At 39.3% G+C, this 25,170-nt stretch overlaps 1 protein-coding gene across 4 annotated transcripts in view; it reads left to right on the top strand.

Annotated features, from left to right (window-relative positions):
• gria2b (glutamate receptor, ionotropic, AMPA 2b) overlaps positions 1-25,170 on the top strand; it is a 54,973-nt gene that overhangs the window by 16,294 nt on the left and 13,509 nt on the right. For all 4 annotated transcript variants that reach the window (XM_037675148.1, XM_037675145.1, XM_037675146.1 and 1 more), the window contains exons 3-7: positions 7,375-7,614; positions 17,697-17,893; positions 20,924-20,977; positions 21,073-21,231; positions 22,918-23,085. In XM_037675148.1, the coding sequence (XP_037531076.1) occupies positions 7,375-7,614; positions 17,697-17,893; positions 20,924-20,977; positions 21,073-21,231; positions 22,918-23,085 (818 nt within the window). The remainder of the gene's footprint in view (positions 1-7,374; positions 7,615-17,696; positions 17,894-20,923; positions 20,978-21,072; positions 21,232-22,917; positions 23,086-25,170) is intronic.

Below are 25,170 nucleotides of genomic sequence, written 5' to 3' on the forward strand. Positions count from 1 at the left end.
GAGTTTAGTCTGGTTAGTGCTGGTTAGGAAGAGTTTAGTCTGGTTAGGAAGAGTTTAGTCTGGTTAGGAAGAGTTTAGTCTGGTTAGTAAGAGTTTAGTCTGGTTAGTGCTGGTTAGGAAGAGTTTAGTAACGTGTGTAATGGAGGTGGCGTTGAAAGCAGTTTCAAGCTGCCTTTGCCTTGACTGTTTCCATTTTTATTTAAAGATACTAAATGCAAAGCCATGACGACTGGCCAATAATCATAAAGCAAGAAACAAAAGCACAATACGTAATGGTGAACATGTCTCTAAATGAAAACGATTCTAAGCAAAATCTGTGACCAGGTGTCAAAATCAATGACAAAACTATTGAAAATGGTTCAAACTTATTGGATAAATTTGTTGAAGAACACAAACTACCATCAGTCTAATGGAGTCATGTGACTCAAGCTTCCATGTTCATGGTGAATTCACCTTAATTGTTGTTTGCATCGAGTGTGGAGCCACGTTTATCTGTAAAACTGCCGGAGAAAAGTCTTTCAAACGGCATCAGTACAGTTCACGAGGCCATTTTCATGTTTCATTTCATTAAACTGTTAAATGAGAAGAAGTTAAAGCTCTGACACGTCCTGAAGATCCAACAGGACCAACATTAGAAACGTGTTGAGTTTAAACATATATGTTGTTCTCGTTTTCTGAGTAAATATGTTCATGGGGCAGCACGGTGGTGCAGTTGGTAGAGCTGCTGCCTCTCAGCGAGCAGGTTACCCCGGTTCAAATCCTGACTGGGAGCATTTCTGGATGGAGTTTGCATGTTCTCTCCATGCTGCGTGGTGTGGTAACCTTTAATTTAAAGATAATCTGTCTCATTGATTATCAGGACAATTCAATGTTGACGTTACTTTACGTTTTAATCTTCTGCGCAGTGACAGTTGGATTAAATCCACAGAAATACAAGAAGCAAGAAAAAGTCAGCAAGACGACTTCACGTGTCCATGAATGAAATTAAAACTTCACAATTCTGATGAACACTTTTAACCTGGAGCTGATGTTTATGCCACACGATAAATGTAATTATTGCCAAAATACTTTATCCAAGAAATATTCTACTATTGAAAAACAAACGTAAAAACTACATCTGACAAAATCCCTTCAACCCCTCGTGAAAAAACAAGCAAAACACTAAAAGAAGCTGCGGTTAGCAGAACTCCGTATGAAGATGTGACAGAAGCACTTAGCTCTTGCAGAAGGTCTTTTTGAAGACACTCAAGGTCAAAACTCTGCTTGTACAACGATCGTAGTGGTGACAAAGTTGCTGCAGGTCATCTGACAGAAGGCTTCGTTGCTCTGAGCTGCCTCACCAGCTGGTGACAGATCAGTTTTACATAAAAGGCCCCGAACTCTCGAGGCGTTTTCTCTTGGCGAGAACACGCTGCTGAGGGAGACGATGAGATATGTAACCGTCAGTTCTGTTAGCTGCGACTCGAGTGCTGGTGATCACCACCAAATAGACGTGGGGTGTGTGCGAACGTGAGCTTGTGTGGACGACTGACTCATCAGTTTCCTCATGCACAGGCTTGCGTTGGTCTTTTTTAAAAATATATGAGCTATTTAAAAACCGTACATATTACAAATATAACCAAATAAATTCCCGGATCTTGTAAATAATAAATAAACATGGTGTTAAATGTGATATAACAGTTTATTTTTTTATTATCTAGTTCTGGCCTCCACTTGTAATTTATGCAGGGTCAATTAAAAATAAATATGCCGAGTTTGCAACAAAGTGCCAAGAAGGATGTTGAATCTTCTCTGATAATCACCATCGGAGCAAGGACTGCACACGTCAGCTGAAGTTGACCGGTTTATTAACTGTTAATTGATGCGGGTTCAGTCTTTGATCGGTGATGGAGCTCCGGTGTAAACAGTGCGGAGCAGCTGAGGAGACATCAGGGACAAAGTGAAGTCAAGTAACTGGGGCGCCTAAAAATATTTAGCAGGGTTCACGGTTTCCTGCGTTGGTGATGTCGTTCCAGAGTCTCCGCTGTCCAGATGGATGAGGAGGTGATAAGAACATCCTGATGAGCACAGGTGATGCAGCTGCTGCATGACAGATGTGCACAACTTCTGGTTTTAATCATTACAAACATGAAGACCTTTGCATCGACCTCAGACAAATCTAACATACCTGCAAATGTTTCCTGATTAATGTTGATAAATCCTGACGTTAGTCCAATATTCACTATTTTTACTGAAACGTGATGAGCAACATGCACAACGCCTCTTATTTATTTTTGTTATTTATTATTATTCATGTAACTTTAAACAACTGGTTCACCATGCATATTAAATAATTGAAACCCACAGTAAAATATTTTAAATATTTATGGATATTAAATGGATTTGTAAGAATGAACGAGACAACGCTGTGTTAGCAGCGTTTATTTAACACCTTCACGACAGACACGTCATTTCTCACTAATCATTCTAGTGGAGAACGTAAAGAGTGTTTATCTTTTCTAGCACGCTGTTAAAAGTGATGTGTGACATCATATGTTTTGGTTTTGCTTTACTTACTTTTTATTTGATGTTGCAAAGGCAGCTGATTAAATGTAAGGCTTAGGGCAGGAGTTTGTCGTCATGGTGATATCTGAAGAACAAAAGTATAACTTGATTAATGTTTACACCCTTTATGCCACATGTTCGATAACACAACTAAACATGAGTTGTTGTTTTTATAAATTTAACTGAATTGTATTTATTTTTCTGTTGTTTGCTTCCTTCTTCAATGGTTGCCATCATGTGCAAACTTTGCACAAACAATTTGGCAATTGTTTTCCACCAGACGTCCTTACTGATGGAATCTGGTCTCAGGCCTGCAGCAGGATTGTGAGACCGTGACGCTGACCACTGAGCACCACAGCACCCCCCCCCCCCATCTGAAACAAAGGAAAATACCATTTTGCTGTTCTGCACTATTGTCTGCAAGCGTTAGGATTACAAGTCCCCAAACAAGAATTCATCTCGCCTGCACCCGTCTTCAGATAACATGGATTTCCTTTGTCTTCCACCTTGTCTTTAAATAACAGAATGACAGAGATAAAACTGGCTTTGTGCTGCAGGCTCAGGAATAATAATAATAATTTTATGCTCCTGATGGCTAATTACAATGACCTTGTCAACCCTGGAAGGAGAGGTTTATCCGGTCGTTTCTTTCTGTGTTTAAAATGAATTTCTGGGATTGAATATTTGCCAGTTTTTGTGAATAACACTCAGATGTGACAGAAGCTTACTGGCTTTTCTAAAGTCCTCACTGTTGCCAGAAGTTACTGCTAGTGATGGACTTCCCCTCCTAATTAAAATATTCTAAATATCTTGGTAATAAAGCAAACAACAATTACTAAGATCTCTTCATTTATTATGTATTTTAGACTGAAAGCTTTAAACGCTGCTCAGAAGATAGATGATGCTTCCCTCCACATGTGGAATGAACTAATATATCATAAAGATGTTTGCTCGACGACTATTTGCAGTGAAGTCATGAGGATATTGAGTCTCTAAGCGTGAGCTTAGAACGTTTTAATCCTGCACAAAGTCAGCAAGCAAACCGGCAGGAAGGACAGCAAAGAAGACAACGTTAGAATGACATACGTGTTCGCGTCTCGCTTCACTTCTGTTATTTTATATCACGTGTCGACACTGCTGCCTCTTCAAAAATAAATGTTGATCACATAAAGGTTTGGCTACAAAACAGAACAAAACACATTTTGAAGAAGTTCTCAATGAGCTAAAATGATGCATTGCTTTATTAGGATCATTGTATGTAGTTTATTTGTATTATTGTTCCTTCCATTATGTTTAGTTTCCATCATGGACAGTACGAAACAACTAGCATCATGTAAAACTATCGCAGTTGACAACAGGCAGCTAATTTTATTCCATAATCCCTAGAAACATATGAAAGATTGGAAAATCTGAATGAAACCTGACTCTTGACTGCAGATGAATTCAGCACAACAAAATGCTTCCCCTGCTTCCCAAAACTGCTGCTACTCTTATTTTGGGAAATTGTTGTTGTGCATGACCACAGAGCGAGTTCAGTTTATGAATCTAATTTGTGAATTTAAAAAAAAGTTTCTGATGAAATAATATTCTCCAAAATTTAATTCAGCAACAACTACATTTTGTTGTGACCAAGTATAAATGAACTAACTTTTTTAATGATACAAACAATATTTTAGAAGAGCAGCCACTTATTTTGATCAGCGTTCGATGAAACACACGGAGAGAAAAGACCAGTTAGTTTATATGATCGTAAAAAAGCTGCATTCTATGGATGGATGGATGGATGGATGGATGGATGGATGGATGGATGGATGGATGTGTCCAGAGAAAATCTGCAAGTGACTAATGTTTAAACAGTTGTGGACCAGACTAACTTTGTCAGATTTTTCTACCTGAATTATTGAGCAGCATCAGGATTTATTGCATCATAGTTGGTTATTTTATTTATATACTTGTCAAACCATCCATCCATCCATCCATCCATCCATCCATCATTTTTACCCACTTCTTCCTTTTCTGGTCTTGAGGGTCACTGTTCCCCATATCCAGCCATCAAATGCAACTTTATTTATAAAGCACGTTTAAAAAAAAACATGCGGGACCAATGTGCTGAACGCAAGTTAAAAAGCACAAATGAAATAAAAAATATATTTAAAAAAAAGATTAAAAAGACGCAATAACAAAATAAAAAAACAACTTTTGACCATGAAACTTTCAGAAACTCAAGATGCATGTGAATGCTTGTATGGAACACGTTTCAGATTTCCGTGTCTCTCTGATGGACACGTTTGATGAGTCTGCGTTTTTGATGCTTTGATGAAAAAAGTCACTGGGGTTTGAAATGAGCCTGGCAAGTTTCAATTAAAGTAAATAATAAAAATGAAAAAATGCCTCTATTTGGGGCGAAGAACTTTACAGTTTGAAATATTAGGACATTTTGAGTTTTAAAACAAAAGTAACAACCTCACATCCTTTTACCGTAGAGTTTGAATTCTTTGCTGATAAAGTCGGCCTCAGTGATGGTTTGTGTTAAAAAGTAACTACTGCAATGAAATTACTTTTCTTTTCATTTATTGTTGTTTTACTGGAGAGAAACTGATGGAGCAAATGTTAGCTGGTTTAATAATGTAAAAATGTGCCATGGCACTATCATATTACTAGAATGAGCCAAGTGGACACAAATACAAAACATTAGTGATTATATATATATATATATATATATATATATATCTGCTCCATACTGTTGTAAGTTGTTTTTTTTTATTATTTAAATAAATGTATATATTTAACAGCTTCAGAGAATTTTGATCAACAGATGCTTGGCTCACTTGGTCAACTTTAAAATTATTATCCGCTGCTAAAATCAACTCAGTTCTTCAACATTTTTCAGTCAGGTCATCTGGACAGTTTCTTTTTTTTGTGCTGAAACGTTTCATCTTCGATCCAGAAGGCTTCATCAGTCAAGGAAACACAACAGAACTGATTCTTCCCCCAACAGCTTACTCCAAAGTGGAACAGACCAGTTATGTTGGTGCTAAGATGGTGTCTTTGGCACACCCCCTCCTCCATTGCCGGCCCTCTTCCGTGTTGACAGTCGTGTCAAACTGGTTGAAAACAAGTTTCCAACAGTAAGTTGTAAAACTTACTGTTTTACTTACTTTACTTAATCAGTTTTGTTGTGCGTTTCCTTGACTGATGAAGCCTTCTGGATCGAAGACGAAACGTTTCAGCACAAAAAAATTAATTTTCCAGTTGACCTGACTGAAAAATGTTGGATTGCATACCTGGATTATTGAGCATGGACTTTGTTCAACTCAGTTCTTATTAAAAAGATGCAGAGAGAAAACGTCGGCGATATTACACATCGACAAAATCACGAGCCCAGACTTTAAAACAAATTTCCTGTTAAATAAAATGTATTTTCAAGTAACAAAACTAAATCTTTATCACCTTTGCCCTCCGGTTTTTGTCCATCTTGACCTAAAAGCGATTTCAAACGCTTGAGAAGTGACAGAATGCCTTCAGTATTTAAAGGAAGCTAAGCAAAAACTAATGCATCAAACCTTCAGGAGCTCCAGCTCTGTCAGCAAATTAGATGAGTCACACTGAAAGACAAACACGTTAGAATCAATGAGTCTGATTGACTTCCGTTTGATCGATACGCGTTTACAAACGACCTGCCGATCTGCTGACACGAGAGCAACAGGAATGTAGTAAAATGTACTAGTCTTTACTCTGAGTCCACAGTACTTATTTTTACTGTTTATCTGAGGCCAGTAAAGTTATTGTTTCGTGACGTTGAGCATCACTCATGCAGTTGAAGTGATTTAACATGAGAATGAGACAAATCTACAAAAACTCAATCATCATAAAAAAAGGTGGATTGTTCTCTTCAGGTGCAGGGTGAGGTTCTGCTCAAGTGGAGGAGTTCAGGTCTCTCAGGGTTTTGTTCATGACCGAGGGAAGAATGGAGATGACAGATGGATTGGTGCAGTGTATGCAGTGTTGTGGACTCTGTGCCGGTCCACTGTGGTGAAGCGGTAGCTGAGCTGTAAGGCAGAGCTCTCTGTTTACTGGTCGGTCTACGTTCCTCCCCTCACCTCTGGTCATGAACTCTGGTAGAGACTGAAAGAATGAGATCGTGGATCCAGGAGGTTGAAATGAGTTTCCTCTGCAGGGTAGCTGGACTCTCCCTTAGAGACAGGGTGAGAAGTTCAGTTATCAGGAGAGACTCAGAGTAGAACCACTGCTCCTCCACATCCAGAGGAGCCAGTTGACGTGGTTCAGACAAATGGTGAGAATGCTTCCTGGGCACCTCCCTAAGGAGGTGCTTTGGGCACGTCTGACTGGGAGGAGACCCCGGGGAAGACCCAGGACACACTGGAGAGACTATAGAGCTGGAAGAGGTGGCTGTGGAAAGAGATGTCTGGACCTCCCTGCTCAAGAGGCTGTCCCCAAGACCTGACTTCAGAACAAGAGGATGATGTTGGATGGATGGTTGGATGAATGGATGGATGGACAGACAATCAAAAAGATTGTTTGGATTCATTAAAAGCATATTCAAAGTTAAACAGCCACCTTGACCTCCTTTCTATCATTACCATTGAAATATAAATGGATCATGGAGTCAGGAAAGCATCAACCAGTGGAAAGATTTACATCAGTCAACTGGTGAAAAAACATCCAACAATAAACGTGCTTGACTCTAATGTGTATTTTTATTTTGTATCTCTCTAAACAGGCTTTTTCAGGCTTTACAACTTGGTTCCAAATAGAAATGACACAATCCAAAATAAAGTGACGTAAACTCAAAGCTTCTATGTTCTCCAGTCTGTTCACAGTTCTCCAGAGGAGTCTACGCCATCTTTGGATTCTACGACAAGAAGTCTGTTAACACCATCACATCATTCTGTGGAACGCTGCACGTCTCCTTCATAACGCCCAGCTTCCCTCTGGACGGGAATCAGCAGTTCATTATCCAGATGCGACCCGATATCAAGGGGCCTCTCCTCAGCCTCATCGAGTACTACAAGTGGGACAAATTTGCCTATTTGTACGACAGCGATCGAGGTAAGTCACAATCATTTATAAAAAGAACTGTGTCCAAGTCTTGTCTTGCAGTTATAAGTGATGGCAGTATTAGTGTCCTCAGTAAATAATAAAATTAATCAGTTTAACAAAGTACAGGTAGGGCAGCAGAAAGGGCACGTTGGATCATGACCAGCAGCTTGTCGCACTCGATCAGCTGCAGCAGTTATGTGCTCGAGTCTTTTTGTAACGTGAACAGGAGGGAGGTGTTCAGAGTCACATTAGAGGAGTGGACCCAAACTGACCTGCAGCTGTTCGCTCCAGACAGGCGTCATGTCTTCACATCGTCCGTATAATAAGAACGTTCTCATGCAGGATGAGTGCTGCACTGTGTTATCGACTACATGCAACGTTGCTGATGTCTTTAGTTCTTGTTGGAAATCATGGGATGCAAGCCAGTCAGGCATTTACATTTTATCTTTGAATGATTTAATTCAAATTCATTTTATCAGACTTTTTTTTTTAAACCATCTGTAGCATGAAGATGTGCTCCCCTAACTTTGACCCCTGACCCTTGGGTTGTCCTCCAGACTCACCATGAACTGTGTTCTTTAAAGTTACTTTTGACTTGAATGTTTTCACACATTCACTGTCGTTGGGTCTGGTTGTGTCATTTTTAGCTGATGCAGCTTGATCAATCATTTTGTGGCTTGCAGTGATAATAAATTAATTGATCTGGTCACATTAAATAACTTCTCTCAAGCAAAATCCAAAGCAAACTATTTATTAAATATAATATTATAAGACAGAGCTGAATACAGCACCTCAGACTGAAGAAGTCTTTTGGATGAAAGACAGAATGGTTCTTTATATATTTTTTGTTTAGTTTTGTTTTTTGAATGTCCAGAGGACCAGACTTCACGTTTTTAGATTTTTCTACCTGGATTATTGAGCATCAGGATACTTATCAAAAAGTCAAACTCTGTCTAAATATGTTTGAGCAGGAATTATTTTGTTTTTTATACACAAAGAGTAAATTTTGCCTTAGATAAGAGAATTAAGCCTTGATTAATTGATTGATTATTAACATTGTTCATTATTGATTTATTACTTTTAAAAGCAGTTATTTTACAAATTATTATTCTTTATCACTTATGTTGTTTGTTGCCGAATCTTAGTTTCATTATTTTTGTAAGAAAACTTCAAAGACAACTTTAGTCTCTTCATTCGGATGAATATTCATTTGTTATGGTATAGAGCTCCCTGAAATTAACGGATTCTACTTCAGTGACTGAGTTCTGATTATTAAAGGGTGAATATATGAATTAAGTTGTTGGTCAATAAAGGACCAGCTTGTGCCCTGCTTAATAAGTAAACAAGTGTAGTGAAGTGAGGAGCAAATGACACCTTCCTCCATCACTTTCAACCTTTATTTCAACAGATAAAGTCACATTGAGCCTCAGAGACTCATTTATAAGGGAGACCTGTTTGGACAAACAACAAAGTGGTGAAAGTGACAACACAGGTTTTGGAGGCAAAAAGAATCCGAACATGCTCGTAATCTTTGGCTGAAGATTAATAACATGAAAATGAAAATATCCTCACACACAAGCACATAATGATGCTGACATTCTGCGGTGGGTGGGGGGCAAGGGCGGTGAGCATGTTCAGAGACAACACAGAGAGGCACTACAAGAGATAGTGGTAAATTGCTCAGTTCACATAGTTCCCTCTGGGGGGATCCGTACACTATCAGGTGGGTGCTGAGGACGGTCAAGGACAGTGTCAGAGAATCCAAAGAGTCCTGAAATGATGACAGAATGTTTATTCAGCCAGGCCCCTCTGATTGGTTCGTAGACTTCTTCGGTAGTGGTGGTGGTGGTGGGGGGGGGGCATCAAGGTTTACAGATCTTCCAGGTGAATTAAGATAAGGTAGCCTGTCAAGGCCAGTCAGGGAGACAAATTCAGATAAACACGATTGTTTTGGGGACAGGCAGAATTTCACTGATTATGTCTATGTTGAGTCTGTGTCAGTCCTCTCGGTTCCGACACATCCAAATTAATTGGCCACACCACTGGACCTTATTCCACGAGGTCTGATCTATCCTGCCAAAAGCATTCGAGTCTGGGTGCTCGAGGCACAAACCCAGCCATCACATAAGACAGGCAGCCTGACCAGGGCCAAATTTGCTGCCAACGACTTCATTCTTTGCTGATAGACCAGGAACCAGCCAAATACAAAAAGCAAGAAACCAGTTATCATAAATCCAAATTATGTATGCGTCCTGAACATCCATGATTGACCACAGGGATAGACACATCAAGTCTTTCAAGTCGAGGAAATATCCAGCTGCGTGCATGCCAACAGGGAAAATCAGTTCGCCTAAAGCCTGTCTTCGTCTACAAGAAATGTTATAAATTGCAATGAGGGACCAACTGACCAAATCCATAGCAGAATTATGATTCGGAAGAGGAGGGGAAAGGCATCCGCCCTTGACAAGAGCAAGTGTTGAACAAACTTATGCACTTCATAAATGCTACACATACTTTTCAACCCCATCACAGCCCATACAGATAATAAAGCAAAAATACTGAACTTAAATAACTGGCCACTCGTAGAATTTCCAGTATGATTATTGTAGTATCTTGCTTTTTTTTTTAAAGTCCTGAAAAATTCTGTCTGCTAAATGGGTTGATAAAAAAGAAGTTAATAAAAATGTGTATTTTGAAAATCTAAATTATTTCAAGTATTTTTTAACTCATGTTGAGGCAGGAGCTCACATAAGACTCCACGTCCTTGAGGGAAAAATAATGGACCGATGCTCAGGATCCGTTTGATAGACTCACGTCAACATCAGTGAAACAAAACCTAATTTCCTCCCAAAGCACGTTTGTACTCTGAATAATTGATGTAAAAATCTGTGCTCAGTATGCGCCTAATGACACATGCTCAGTGACTCTAGACTGTTTCATCTTCAGTAGGAAATGTAGCGGCTGTTTTATCCAACGTGTTTTAAATGTAACTCGAGAAGACTGACTTTGAACTACACACCGTTTGATTGTAACATCCACTAGTTTGCGTCCATTTAGAAGGATGAACGCTGCACGCTCACAAGCTGCACAGTGGTTACAGAAGTGCTTTGCACTTTTACTTCTTGGAAAAATTGAATGTCAGCTGTTCATGGATTTTTGTGACGTTTGGTGTTTCTGTGGGTCAACTCTGGGTGCTTTGGCGTCTCCCTATGGTCTAAGATGTGCAAATTAGCTAAAGTCAGCCAAAAAGAAAAAGAGAACCCACAGTTTATTTGAAGAAACTCATCAACCTTCAAAGAGTAGATCAGTTGACGCAGGAGTTGTGTAGAAAATGTATTTTATGTTCAAACTAAAATAACATTTAACCTGAATGCTTCATGTCTCATCGTTTTGTCAACTAACTGAAAAAGATTTTTTATGTCAGTTATGAATTGTTAAACAGATGAAGTGTGACATCAGCGCCATATCACACAACAGATCGCTTCAAAGACATTTTGTAAGAGAAATGGGTGAGTGAAGACAGCTGGTGGGTCACAATAGATTGGTGATTATTGCTGCAGCCTTGTTACCGTGAGGCTGCAGATTCAATCCCAGTTTGCATCCCAAAATGAGGAAAAGGCAAGAAAGCAGCAGAAAACAAACACAAATTGACAGAGAAGACAGTTAAAGACGACTGACAAACATCCATCCATTGTCTTACGCTTATTCCGAAGTTGGGTATCAGGGGCAGCAGCTTGAGCAGGGAGGTCCAGCCATCTCTTTCCACAGCCACCTCTTCCAGCTCTTCTGGGAGAACCTCAAGGTGTTCTCAGGGCCACCAAGAGACATAGTCTCTCCAGCATGTCCTGGGATTTCCCCGGGGTCTCCTCCCTGTCGGACATGGCCAAAGCACCTCCCTAGGGAGGAGTTCATGACTAGAGGTGAGGGTAGGCACGTAGACTGACTGGTAAACAGAGAGCTTTGTCTTACAGCTCAGTTCCCTCTTCACCACAGTGGACCAGTACAGTGTCCATAATACTGCAGACGCTGCATCAATCCATCTGTCAATCTCACGCTCCATTCCTCCTTCACTCGTGAACAAAACCCAGAGATACTTGAACTCCTCCACTTGAGGCAGAACATCACCCCTTACCTGAAGAGAACAGTCCACCCTTTTCTAACTGAGTACCATGGCCTCAGATTTGGAGGTGCAGATTCTCATCCTAGCTGCTTCACATTCAGCTGTGAATCGCTCCAGTGGGAGCTGATGAGCATGGCACGATGACACCAACAGGACCACATCATCTGCAATGAGCAGAGATGAATCCTGAGACCACCGAACCAGACTCCCTCCACCCCCTGGCTGTACCGAGAAATTCTGATCATAAAAATTATGAACAGAATTTATGACAATGGGCAGCCTTGGAGGCGTCCAACTCCCACCCTGAAGGGGTCAAACATTTTTTTTGCAATAGTTTGCCTGCAAACCAAATTTTCGCATCACTTGTATAGGGACCAAACAGCCTGCAGCAATGGGCGCCAGTTCCATACTCAGAGCACCCCACACAGTGTACCCCGAGGAACACGGTTGAAAGACTTCTCAAGTCCACAAAACACATGTAGACTGGATGGGAAAACTCCCATGGCCCCTCAAGGACCCTAGTGAGGGTAAAGAGCTGGTCCAGTGTTCCACAGCCAGGACGGAACCCACGTTGGTCCTCCTGGATCTGAGTTTCAACCAGTGATTGCTTCTCCAGTACCCCTGAATAGACCTTACCAGGGAGGCTAAGGAGAGTGATGCTGTAATTGGAGCACACCCTCCGGTCCCCCCTTCGAAGAGGGAACCACAACTCCAGTCTGCCAATCCAGTGGCACTGTCCCCGATGTCCATGCAGTGTTGCAAAGGCGTGTCAACCAAGACAGCCCGACAATATCCAGAGCCTTAAGGAAATCAGGACGACTCATCCACCACCAGAGCCAAGCCACCATGAAGCTTATCAACTACCCCGACGACCTCAGCCACGGTTATGGACAGACCAACCCTGAAGTCCACCGACTCTGCTTCCTCCATGGAAGACGTGCCAGTGGAATTGAGAAAGTCTAAGAAGTATTCCTTCCACCTCCAGAGTATGAAAGCATCCATGAGAAGAATAATTTACTGTTGCACTGTATTACTGCTGTGTTCACTCACACAGACTCATGTCCGTGCTGCTGTTGTTCGGCGTATGGTTTTTGTACTACTAGTACTTAAAGTATTCTTAGTTTAGCGTATTTCTTGGTTTATATCTTAGATCTTATTACTGTTTTTCTTTACATTTTATACTTTTGTTGAATGTAACTGGGACCCTGTGTACACAAGTTTCATTCCACCACATGTACCACATGTGGTGTGTATGAAAAATAAAGAAACTTTGACTTTAACTTTTATTATTTAGATTTAATTATTATATACTCAAATCAGTTCTGTCATTATTCTTTAGTCCTTTTCAGAGGTAATTATTTTTTATACATTTTCCATCGTTAGAGTCAAATTAGTGAGAAAATAAAATGTATTCACTCTGAGCAGAACACCTCTATGAAACTCAACTAAGCAGTGGGTGATAACAGCCAGATCCAAGGAAATGGATCATAAAGCAGCCGATAATAAAGTGTAATATAGACAACAGAAAAATTGCTTTTTGTGCATTATCTCACTTTGCTGCATCATGTAACTTATTTTCTGTCGTCACTTTCTACTTTTGATTTTGCCACCTGTACTTTGCAGAATAACGCACCTTTGCAGCAAATGCAAAGCAACTTTTCACACAAAAGAAAACCTATTTGCAGATAAAGTATCCATTTTGAATTCTGCTACTGCAAGGAGAATTACTGAAGTAAAACGAGGATCAGAGGTTCTTGTAGAGAAGATATGAAGTTTTTCATATTTTAGTAAAATAAATATAAAAGCAGCATTGTCATCACTTTGGTTACACTCCTTCAGCCCTTTTTTACCTCTCAACACTGAACAAAATGAATGTTATCTTTTTACATTTTAAATAACAAAGAACATTTCAGACATTTAAGAATGTTTAATGTCTAAATTTTGACCTGGGGCCACATTAAAATTATACATTGAGTGGCTTCACGTGTGTGGAGGGTAAATCACTTCCCAAGAGTGAGATTACAAGATGTTTTGACTGAGTATGCTGCTGCTAATAGATTAAGAGGGATTACGTTTAAATCGCTATCATTTCCATAAACGCTCCTACTCCTCTCCCCTCACATACCCACACAATGTTGGGCTTTTTATTTCTGTGCAACATCTTCCTTCTGCTGCTCGTCTGTTTCATCCTCTCCTGTGTGCTGTACTCCCTCTCCTCTCGGTGCCCACATTAGTCGAGTTTCCTCTTAAAGCAGGATCAAATAATTCTCCTCTCTAAAATCCGAGGCACAGTCTGTTTTAGATTGTCCCCATGCTGATGCCAGCAATGACCTGCTCTCTCTACTGTACGTCCACTAAGGAGCACGTCGTGCATATTTCATCATTGCTTCGCTGTCTAATTAGGTCAGCAGGATCCTCTCATTACCATGGCAACCAAAGCGTAGCGAGAGAGGCGGGAAGAGGAAAGGAGAGAGGGGGATTGTAAGTGACTGAGCTTGTTGTTAAACGATGCAAGGGCGTCTGCATGGATGTTTCTCAGGGAAGAGGAGAAAGCAAGCAACGGCGTTACTCAAGGTTAACTTGTACTTTCAGCACATTCTACCAGGTGGAAGAACTAATTCTTCAAGTTTTATCAATTTAAATGTAAACAGTTTTTTCAAGTGAACACTAAGATGGCTGCAGACAAAGCATCCTAAACTGCATTTTCTACCAGATGAATTTTGTAAATTCAAAACATCAGGGGCGATTCTAGAATCTGACCTTTAGGGGGGCTTAGCCCCCAGTGCTGACAATCGCTCTTGGCTTGAACAATGTGCATTTGGGATCAAAAACATTTGTCAGGGGGGAGTGGGGCATAATAGTGTGTGTGTGTGTGGGGGGGGGGGGGGGGGGCTCCTCCCCCAGAAAACTTTGAATATAGTAGATGCAATTTCCTGCATTCTGGTGTATTTTAACAGGTTTTTAAACATCTACATTTACTTTCATATGTAAACACTTGATCCAGTAACTATTTTAGAGTTAATGGCACAACAATAAGTAGTACGCTGGTGAAGATTCTCAGTCATCCAGGACATGATGAATTCAAAAAGCGTTCAATACAAAAACAACTGGACTTTATTTGTAAATAAATAAATAAATAAAGTCCAGTTGTTTTTGTATTGAACGCTTTTTGAAAACAATAAGTAGTGCTAACCTAGCGGTGCACAATACAGACGCGCTAGCTAAGACGCTACACATGTAGTGTTCCACTTCACATTACACAGCCTAATAAATACTTTGTACAAAATCAGTTTAGTTTAAAGTGACAAAGACTAAACTTATGAAACCAGAAGCTGCAACATATTTCTACATTTAAAACACACAAAACAAAACACAACTAGCTTCAAGCATTAACCTTTAAGTTAATCATTAATCTTACAATGTAATTATGACAGAAAATGGAGGATTTACCTGCAGTTACCTTCACACAGATGAACATGTGGTACTTCCTGTTCATCACTGTTGTATTCAGCTGCTCATGAGGTCGACCGCAGGGCGTTATCATCTTTTATATTTTTCCAGACTCCGTTTAGGTTTTGAAATGTAATAAACTGTATTCCACCCTCTAAACTCTCAGGGTAACATCTGTCTGAATTATATGTTCTCCACTGACAGCATTTAACAATTCTTCTGATGATTTTTCATGAAATCTCTCTGACTGCAAAGTGTTCATAATGTAAAACTCGACAATGTTGTTGGAGAAAAAGGGGGTGGAGCTCCTGCAGGAAAGGGGCGTTCCACTTCGGGACAAATTGAGATTGCTGATTGGTCATTTTCTGCCAAGCCTGCTGGATTGATTGACAGGTGGTGTTGAGGATCAGACTTGTGCAAAAAAAAAAAATAATAATAATAATAATTACTGGACTGATTAAGAGTAACATTATTTATTCCATATTTATTCCAAATTGATTCAATATTTTGGTGAATCTAAGGTTTGACAACTGAGTTTCCTTACAAAATCCTAATGATGTTTTTTTTTTATTTTTTTCAGGGGTGCTGAGTTAAACTTTCAAAAAATAAATAAATAAAATAAATAAACAAAATAGTCACTGCTGCATGTGCATGAAATAGTGTTTTCATGCATTGGTAGTTAATTTATGTGTTGGACTGTTGATTAATAAAACGCAGACAGATTTTTAAATATTTTTCTCTGATCTGGAAACTGACAAACATCCACTAAATCACGTCGGTACAATTCACTGAAAGAATTCTTCTAAAAATTAAATTTAAACATTTGTCAATGTTATGGCTGAATAATAATAATAAAAAAAAAAATAGAACATTCCCTTGTTGTTGTTTCATTATCCTTACTGTAAAATGTTTTAAACTGCAATTACCTCATTTAATACACAACAATAAAACAGTCAAATTTAACGTTAGCACAATGAGCCCACTGTAAACATGATGGAATACCCACTCTGATAAAACTGCAAGCTTCCACTTTCCTGACCATTGTCATAAAACCAGAGCTGCGTTGCATGAAAGTGATTACGTCTGTAATTCACCTCAGTGTGGTGAGTTGAAACACTCAACACTTTTCATCAAACCACCCTTAGACAGCATATTGTAGAACATGGATCAATATCAGGAAAGATTCAACATGGAGACTTGTTGGTTATAAGAATATGAATTCAAAGAGTTATTTTGGTCTTTGTGTATTTAGTATAAGTTGGCTGCGTTTGCATTTCATCATATTGTCACTGTCAGTTGGTTTGATTGTTTTCAGTTTGACTTACCTGCAGTTACTTTTTCACACTTATTCACCTTTAAAGAGCTAAAGAACAAGATGATCTATAATAGATATTGTTTGGTCCACAAACTGTGGATGCAATTTAAACAAATACTCCAAAACCAATCTTGATTTCTGCACAAACACACCGTCATTAAGCTTCTGATGCAGTTCGTGGTTTGTTGCAGCCATTTTCCTCCCACTTGTTGGTCAGGGTTGCAGCAGAACACCTGTGACTCATCATGATGAGCACTTTACATAAGGTACCAACTAATTGCTGTAAAACCTCCACGATGCCTGAATAAGCAGAAAATGAATCAAGTCGTTCTGCAGTTACAAAAATCAGTCGGAGCCTGATATACATTTTATTTTTAGTTCCGTTTCTTATTCATCCATTCCAGTTGGAGTGTCAGAGTTTGTGGAGGAAGAACCCAAAAGACAGGCTTGAAAAAACAACATTTTAATCCCAAAAATTCACAAGAAAAAAGGCTGGTACGGCAGCAAAAAACATGTGAAAAGCTAAGAAGACACTTTAAGGGTCATAGAGGAGACCCAGACAGGCCATGGAAGCATGAAGCCAGACTGCAGATGAACTGGAACAATTAAGGGAGGCAGCAGATGAACAAAGTGGTGACACGTGAGACTAATGAGCCCAGGGACGAGGTGTGAGCGGACAGGCAGGACGGATGTACCAAAATAGACGAGGACATATAAACTGGTGAGGAAAAATAAACTGGTGAGGAAAAATAAACTGGTGACAGCAAGAACACAAGGAGGAATCAGAGACAACAACAAGCGGCGGGGGCGCATGCCCCCATCAATGAATGATTTCAAGAGTGACTGTTTATAGTTTTTGAGGTGAGTGTTTTTCTGGACTAGAACTGACAGAGAATTTAAGTAAACCTTAATGTCGTTGGTGCGAGATCCTCAAGTGGGTGAGAACTGCACTTTGGAGAAGAAGAGGTTTTTTTTTCTTGTAGGAGGCAACGCAGAGTGATCAATGACGGCCTTGGCCACCACAGATTGATCTCTATACATTCAAGCAATATAAAAACTAAAAACAGAATGGTGGCCAGGATTCAGACCAAAAAATAAATAAATTGAGCACTTTAAACTTATTCCCTCTGTAGGTAGTTTAATGTTTCTGTTACATCGAGGATCCAGTTTGTTGTAAAGTGTTCTCTGTTCCTTCTGCCCCTGCAGGCCTCACCACACTCCAGGTTGTTCTGGACACAGCAGCAGAGAAGAAGTGGCAGGTGACAGCCATCAATGTGGGGAACCTCAAAGATGAGAGGAAGGATGAAGCCTATCGCTCGCTTTTCCAAGACCTGGAGAACAAAAAGGAGCGGAGGGTGATCCTGGACTGTGAGCAGGACAAAGTGAAAGACATCATGGATCAGGTCCTAAAGATTGTGCAGTTTTTGTTGCATGTTTTCAAAGTGTGTTTCTGATGGACACGAATGTGCAACAGGCTTAATGATATTCTATACCCAAGGTACCCAAATATGTCTAACTCAATCTTCAGGTCAATCTCAGAGGCATTCTGGGTAGATGTCATTAAAAACTAGACGTCAGCCGATCATCATCTATGAAATGTGTCTCTTGATTGACAGACAGGGCAGCCAATCATGGGCCACGTTTACACGACGTGAAACGTTTGTTCATTTATAGAAAACAGCTTCATCCTCTCTGAACTGAAGGTTCCTGAATCCAGGTCTCAAAGTGGAATGTTCTAAGTGTGAAGTGGCACATGCACACTCCAGGCAGCTGCAGTCCAAAGTTTTTTCTGCTCCAACAGTTATAATAAATATAACAACAGTTATAATAAATAACAGTTATAATAAATGTCAGAGAGCAGAGTGTTTTTGTGCTGCTCACTCTTTTTCAGCTTGTAGGTGCAAAACTAATAAAATCCAAGCTCCAAAGAGACGTTAGAGTCTTCACCAGTTTGGACGTAATTGTCATGGTGTTGCACGTACAATGAGAGTTGCCAGGTAAATTCAAAATGTCTTATTTACCTCTGCTTTTCTTTGCACATGTTCAACAAACACAACACACACCTCATCTCTCATCTTAGAATATCTTTACTCAGCACATATGACCGTTTAGGTCAAAATACTATTATTTAAAAGTCACAGTACTAGTTCATCATTTCTTATCTGGCAACCTGACTGACATGAAAACTACAGCGTTTTCATGTAAACCTGCTTATTTTTTGTTTGGTGCCCCCAATAAACATTGAAAAAACACTTAATTTTCCAGAGGTTGTTCTCGTGTAAACGGACCTTATAGCAGGTAGATCACTTTGACATGGTCATTTGAAAAGGAGCTCCATGATGAAAACATCTGGACACCCCTGGTTTATACAATGCTTAGCAGTGATGTTTGATTCTACTGCAGAAACTGCTCTGAGCTGCTTCTTGCTTGGTTAAATGTAAGTTTCAGCATTTCTTACTAATGTGATATAACAGCAGAATGTCAAGCAGAAATTATTAAAGAGGTAAAAATTGAAAAATAACATTTTTTACAACTTCATTGTTGTTGAATTAGTTCAAAACTGTACATTTTTATCAACGTGTATATTGTGCATTTAGAATGCCAGCACGGTCAGACACTCTTGGCAATGTAACAGATGGAAAACAGAACCATTAAAATTATACGTATGGCTCATTTAGACTGTTAACAAAAAACATAATTAAAAAGGAAAAACTAAAGCAGATCAACTTTTTTTTGCTCATCTTTACACCCAAGTGGAAGAGTTATTGATTAGCAGTTAATGTTTACTTACATCTGATTAAATTAAATGTCTCAGGCATTACCATCTTCTCATCAGGAAAAACAGATTCACTTCAAGTCTAATTTTATTGGATAATGTGAAGAACACTTAGACAAAAGACATGATTTTAAAGATCTAATTAGCAGCCTTCCAAATAAGTGTACCAAAGAAGAAGCACAGTTGAACTCAGCAATGTTTTATTGTTAAAACCTGAAATGGAACAGAGCTGAGATGTTAGTTTTACGTATTTCTTGTCGTAAAAGAAGCAGTTTTGAAATAGTCACTGCTACAAAGTGATATTTTGTCAGACTGGTTATAGGGGGCAACAAGATAATTTATCAAATGTATAAAACCAGGCCTGTGCTCATGCATGTGCATAAACAATGATGGCATAAACAGCTAGTAGATCTGTTACGTCTGTAAAACCAGCACATAAATGAAAGCCTGGTAAATACAATCCCTTTTGTGACACTAGACTGCTATAATTTTGTTGGGAAAGCATTTTCATTCAGTTCAAGCCAATTCAATTCAGTTTATTTATAAAGCACCACGTCACAACAGAAGTTGTCTCAGGGCACTGAACAGAAACATTCATATACATTATAAATGCCAATTGAAACTTTAAACATTTATTATTTTTTTTTTAGACAGGTAAATCCCATTGAGCCTCGAGGACTCATTTACAAGAGAGACCTGACAACAATAAGTAAAGTTATTTATCTAAGGAAGGGAGGAAGCAGCAGATTGAGTCGAGTCTTCACTTTGTCACAGTCTCCCATCCTGAGCAAGCACAATGGCAACAGTGGAAAGGAAAAACTCCCTTTAACAGGAAGAAACCTCCAGCAGAACCAGGATCAGGACAAGCGTCCTAATCTTTGCAATATTACGCAGGTGGAAGAAAGCAGTCCTGGTAACATTTTTAATGTGGGGGTTAAACGACGTATCCTGATCCAAAATAACACCACGGTTTTTAACTTTAGAACTGGAGGTCAAATTAATGCCATCCAGAGAAAGTGAAAGACTGCAAAGTTTATTTGTATTATGCTCAGGTCCAGAAACAACAAGTTTGGTCTTGTCTGAGTTTAAAAGCAGAAAATTAAGGGTTGTCCAAGTATCTTTAAAGGTGCTTGTAGTCTAAGTAATTGATTGCGTTGTCATGGACAAATATAACTGTATCATCAGCATAACAATGAAAATGTATCCCAAATTTATGATGTTTAATAACTTTATCTAATGGAAGCATATATAAAAAGGTAAAATTGATTTTATTTTCACGTTGCTCAAGATACATTTTATTCCCAATGGAGGTAAATTTGCTAATTTATAAAATTATAATTAAAAAAAACAACAGATTTATGAAGCATTTGTAAGCACAAAGTGCATTACACTGTGCTGTTAGACAAAAAAAAATAATAATAATGTTGCATCACTTCATGTTTACCAGATTGCACAACGTCAAAGTGAGACAACTAAATTGCTCCAGTTGGAAAACTTGAACCTTGCAGATAAACAAATTCCTCATTAAACAGAATAGATTTGCTCTGATCCTTTTCACTGAGCTGCCTTCATCGTCATCATCGCAGTATTTATTGATTGTCATGAGTTTGCTGTGCTCCTGTAGGACTTCCTGACCGTTTGTTGTATAACCCTGCAGGTCATCACAATTGGTCGACACGTTAAAGGCTATCACTACATCATTGCCAACCTGGTAAGTTGTTATACATTAAACTTTAGGCTTGTATAATAATTTATTGTTATTGTTATGCAGTAAATCTGGATCCAATCTTTCCTTTTCGTGTTCAGGGTTTCATCGATGGAGATCTTTCCAAGATTCAGTATGGGGGAGCCAACGTTTCAGGCTTCCAGATTGTTGATTTTGAGGATCCTTTGGTTGCAAAGTTTGACCAAAGTTGGGAAGCAATGGAAGAAAAAGAGTACCCTGGTGCTGACAGCAAAATAAGGGTGAGCTTCAGTTTGCACTTTTTGTATTTGCTTTGATTGAATTACATTTAAAAACTGTTAGAAAAGTGAGTTTATTTAACATACTTGACATACAAAGTAAAGATTTGTACTAAATCTAGAAATGCTCAAGAGTCTATCCATGCAGTTTCTTCTGTTTGTTCATGATTGAGTCAGGGAGGCTACGGGTCCAGATGGGAAACGCAGACATCCCTTTCCCCAGTGACACACTGCAGCTTCTTCTAGTATATTCCTTGGTATTCCAAAAAGGATACATGATCCCTCCAGCTTCTCGAGGTCCATAGGCCACAGAGGATACCAAATCCCTACAGGGCGTTCTGGGTTTGTCACAGGATCTCAACTGCCTGACCAACCATTGAAGGAAGGCACCTGCAGAGCATCCTAATCAGATCCCTGAACCACCTCTGCTGACTTCTTGTGATGAGTAAGAGCAGCGGCTCTACTCTGGCAGAGCTTCTAGAATTGCACTGCTCAAGGTGGCGGCATGTTGGAATAGCTCTGTTACATTTGTTATGGGATATTACTTTTGAAGACTTTAGTTCCTCTTTTTCTGGATGTAAATCACCTTTTTGAGATGATTATTTCCTCTGCTATCGGATGTTGTGCAGCCGGAAGGATTTTTACTGAAATCTTTTATACTTTTGGACATTTGTTATGATGTGTAACCATGGCAACAAGGTGTTTAACCACTGGGAGCAGCCAATTAACATCTCAAAAGCTCAAATAATACCTCAACTACAGCCTCAAATCCCAAATCAGTTGAAAAGGAGGAGCCGTAGACGCATTCTGGTCTACCTGACGGTGGTGCTTGATTACCTAACTGCCGAGATCCTGCAGCTTGTGGGAGGTGTGGCTCATGACCAGAAGAAGTCCAGGATCATTGCTGACACCTGCAGCTGGCTGTCCACAATGACTGGGGGGAGGGGGGGGGCATCGCTTGGGGAGGAGTTCTGCCCAAAATCCAGGCGGTGCTGCTGCCCAGGAGGACCGAGAGGTCTGGGTCCAGGTGGACAGATCGGCATCTGCAGCCAGTTTCTTCAGCTCTGCTGCAGAAGATCCTTCCTGCCCACAGCATCTATCACAACTCTTTAATGAAACCAGGATGATGAGTTACAACAGCAGTTAATTTCCCTCTGGAACTACCAAAGTCTTGAATTTAATTGAATTCAAATCTGAGCCCAGTCACCTGATGAGAAGCTGTCAGCTGTTTGTATCGTGTTCTTTCAGTCAGCATCCACACCTCATGACCACAGGGCAGGGTTGGAACATTGAAGGACAAGAAAACAGAGCGTTGCTTTGCTGCTCAGCACCTTCTTTACCTTGAGAGACCGAAACAACTTACTCATTATCGCTGATCTGTAGATTAAACTTCCCCTTCATCCTACCATCATTTGTGAATGAAACTCTTAAGAAGCTTGAATTACGCTTGAGGCAAAGATTCACCTCTGAACAGCAGGAAGCAGTCCACTCCTCCCAGTTGAAAAATTATGTTCACATGAAATTTAGTCTTTGAACAGCAGATAAAAAAAAATGTTTTTCTATATTTATAAAGATCTTTATGATCAGAATTTAGATACAGTTTATTGTGCAGTTGCTAAAGTGAATGTTTAATTTATCACTAAACTGACAGGTGGAATATTTTAATCATTAACTATTTTTTTCTTCTAGTACACCTCAGCACTGACCTACGATGCAGTGCAGGTGATGACTGAAGCCTTCCGATACCTGCACAAACAGCGCATCGACTTCACCAGGAGAGCCAACACCGGGGACTGCCTGGCCAACCCCGCTGTCCCGTGGGCCCAGGGGGTGGAGATCGAGCGTGCGCTGAAACAGGTAACCGTCTTTTCCTTCTGCAACAGAACACACTGGTTCAACATAAAAAACCAGTGTATAAAAATAAAAAGCAGAGTATCTGAGCAGATGTTGCTTTTTGAGAAGCACAAGAATCTATAAGACTAATTCTCTACTGCAATTTGCAAAAGTGATGAAATTCATCAGAGTCCGATCTTTTTCATGCCCTTGATATCATTGTTATACTTTCCTGACCTGATTTGTTAAAGTTTGATGGTGACAAACCCACAGGTCACATGACCAGCACGTAAAGAATGTGCCTGTCCATTTCCAAATGGTGAGAAATGACAAATCACAGTTTCCAAATATAAAAGCAGCATCACTTCTCTCCGATTCGAACATGCATTCAAATCAAGTGTCGTAACGATTCTGAGTGGGGACTTGTTGCTATAGTAACATCAGATCTCTTTCAGAATGAGCACAAACGTGCACAAAAGCTCCAATTATTTAAAAGAGGCTGATTGAAGGCGGATGTTTTTAGCTTACATTTTTTATTTTAGACGAAGGTCCGTCTGTTCACAGACAGAGGCATTCTGGGTGAAAACTACAGTTTGATGACCAAAGCATCACGTCTGCATGTGTGTGTGTGTGTGTGTGTGTGTTTTTATTGTGTGTGATTCTGCCTTTTTAAGAGAACACGATAGAATTAAATAAAATGTGATTGTTATGGATTTTGCAATGATTCAAACATAAAGCAAACATTTATCTAAAATGTAATTAGATAAAAAGAAGATGAAAGTTTGGGAATTAGAGCTCTAGAGCTTGGACTATATTGTTTTTTTTTTGTTGTTTTTTTTTTTTAAGATAAGGTTCTGACATAATAAAAACAATTAGTTTTTAAAGTCATTAAACATTTAATTCATCTAACTGTAGCCAATTAGACCTCAACTGTTCGTATGTTAATTGATTTGTTTTTTTGTTTGTTTGTTTGTTTGTTTGTTTTTCTGCTGGTGATTTTCTCTCTTTTAATTGAAAAGATCTGGTAACCAATAGTATTTAAAATGCAAAAATAAAAATGCTAAATAAAACTACAATATGAAACAAAGCTGTTGCTGCTACACCGTAACTATAGAAACAACTAGAAAGTTCCTACTCTGTGTTGGGCTTTGCTCTCAGCTACCACTTTACCAAATGTCAGCTCGAAAATATCAATGAGTTAAAGTTGTTTTTACTTTTAAGCTATGGCGGCCATCTTGGATTTTTTATTTGGATTCAGTATGTGATGGGGAACATCATCATCTATAACCACACCACATTTCAGCTCTATGTACAAAAATAGAAGAGTTTAAGCCATTTAAATTTAGCTTTGGTGGCCATCTTGATTTTTAAAATTAATTAATTAATTATTGAACATTGCTGTCAGCTACCGCCACACCAAATTTTAGCTTAATATCCCTAAAAATGGCTGATTTACAATATTTTTCCTTTTCAACTCAGGTCAGCCATCTTGGATATTTGATTTATAACAAGTTAGGGGGCCAAGATGGTGTAGAGGCAGGGCAGCCGGCTTGGGACCCGAAAGTCCCAGGTTCGATCCCCAGTCACTGCACATCACGCGTCTCTGGGCAGCACACCTCATCCCCAAAATGCCCCCCAGGCGCTCTCAATAGCTGCCCACTGCACCACCTGGTGGTGGATGGGTTAAATGCAGAGACTAATTTCGCCATTGTATGGAAACATACAGTGCTGACATTGTGATGACATTATTATTATTATTATTATTATTATTATTATTATTATTATTATTAATGAAAAATGACTGAAAATGGCGTCTTTGTTTGCAAATTATGTCGCCATGGTTACTCAAAATGCCATTGAAATCAAAATCAAACACCACAGTATTGAACCGGTTGTTTTGAAATAAGATTTGTGTGTGTGTGAGTGAGTGGGGGGGGGGGGGGGGGGCACACATTGCGGTTGGGGCCGCATTGAAATTGACAGAAAAGTAAGATGTAAAGTAAAGAAATCCTTGCCAGGTGGATAATAATATTAATAATAATAATAATAAATTATTATTATTATTATTATTATTATTATTATTATTATTATTATTATTATTATTATTAT

This window comes from Nematolebias whitei, chromosome 4, assembly GCF_014905685.2.
Source record: "Nematolebias whitei isolate Nwh7 chromosome 4, NemWhi1, whole genome shotgun sequence".
NCBI classification, from domain to species: domain Eukaryota; kingdom Metazoa; phylum Chordata; class Actinopteri; order Cyprinodontiformes; family Rivulidae; genus Nematolebias; species Nematolebias whitei.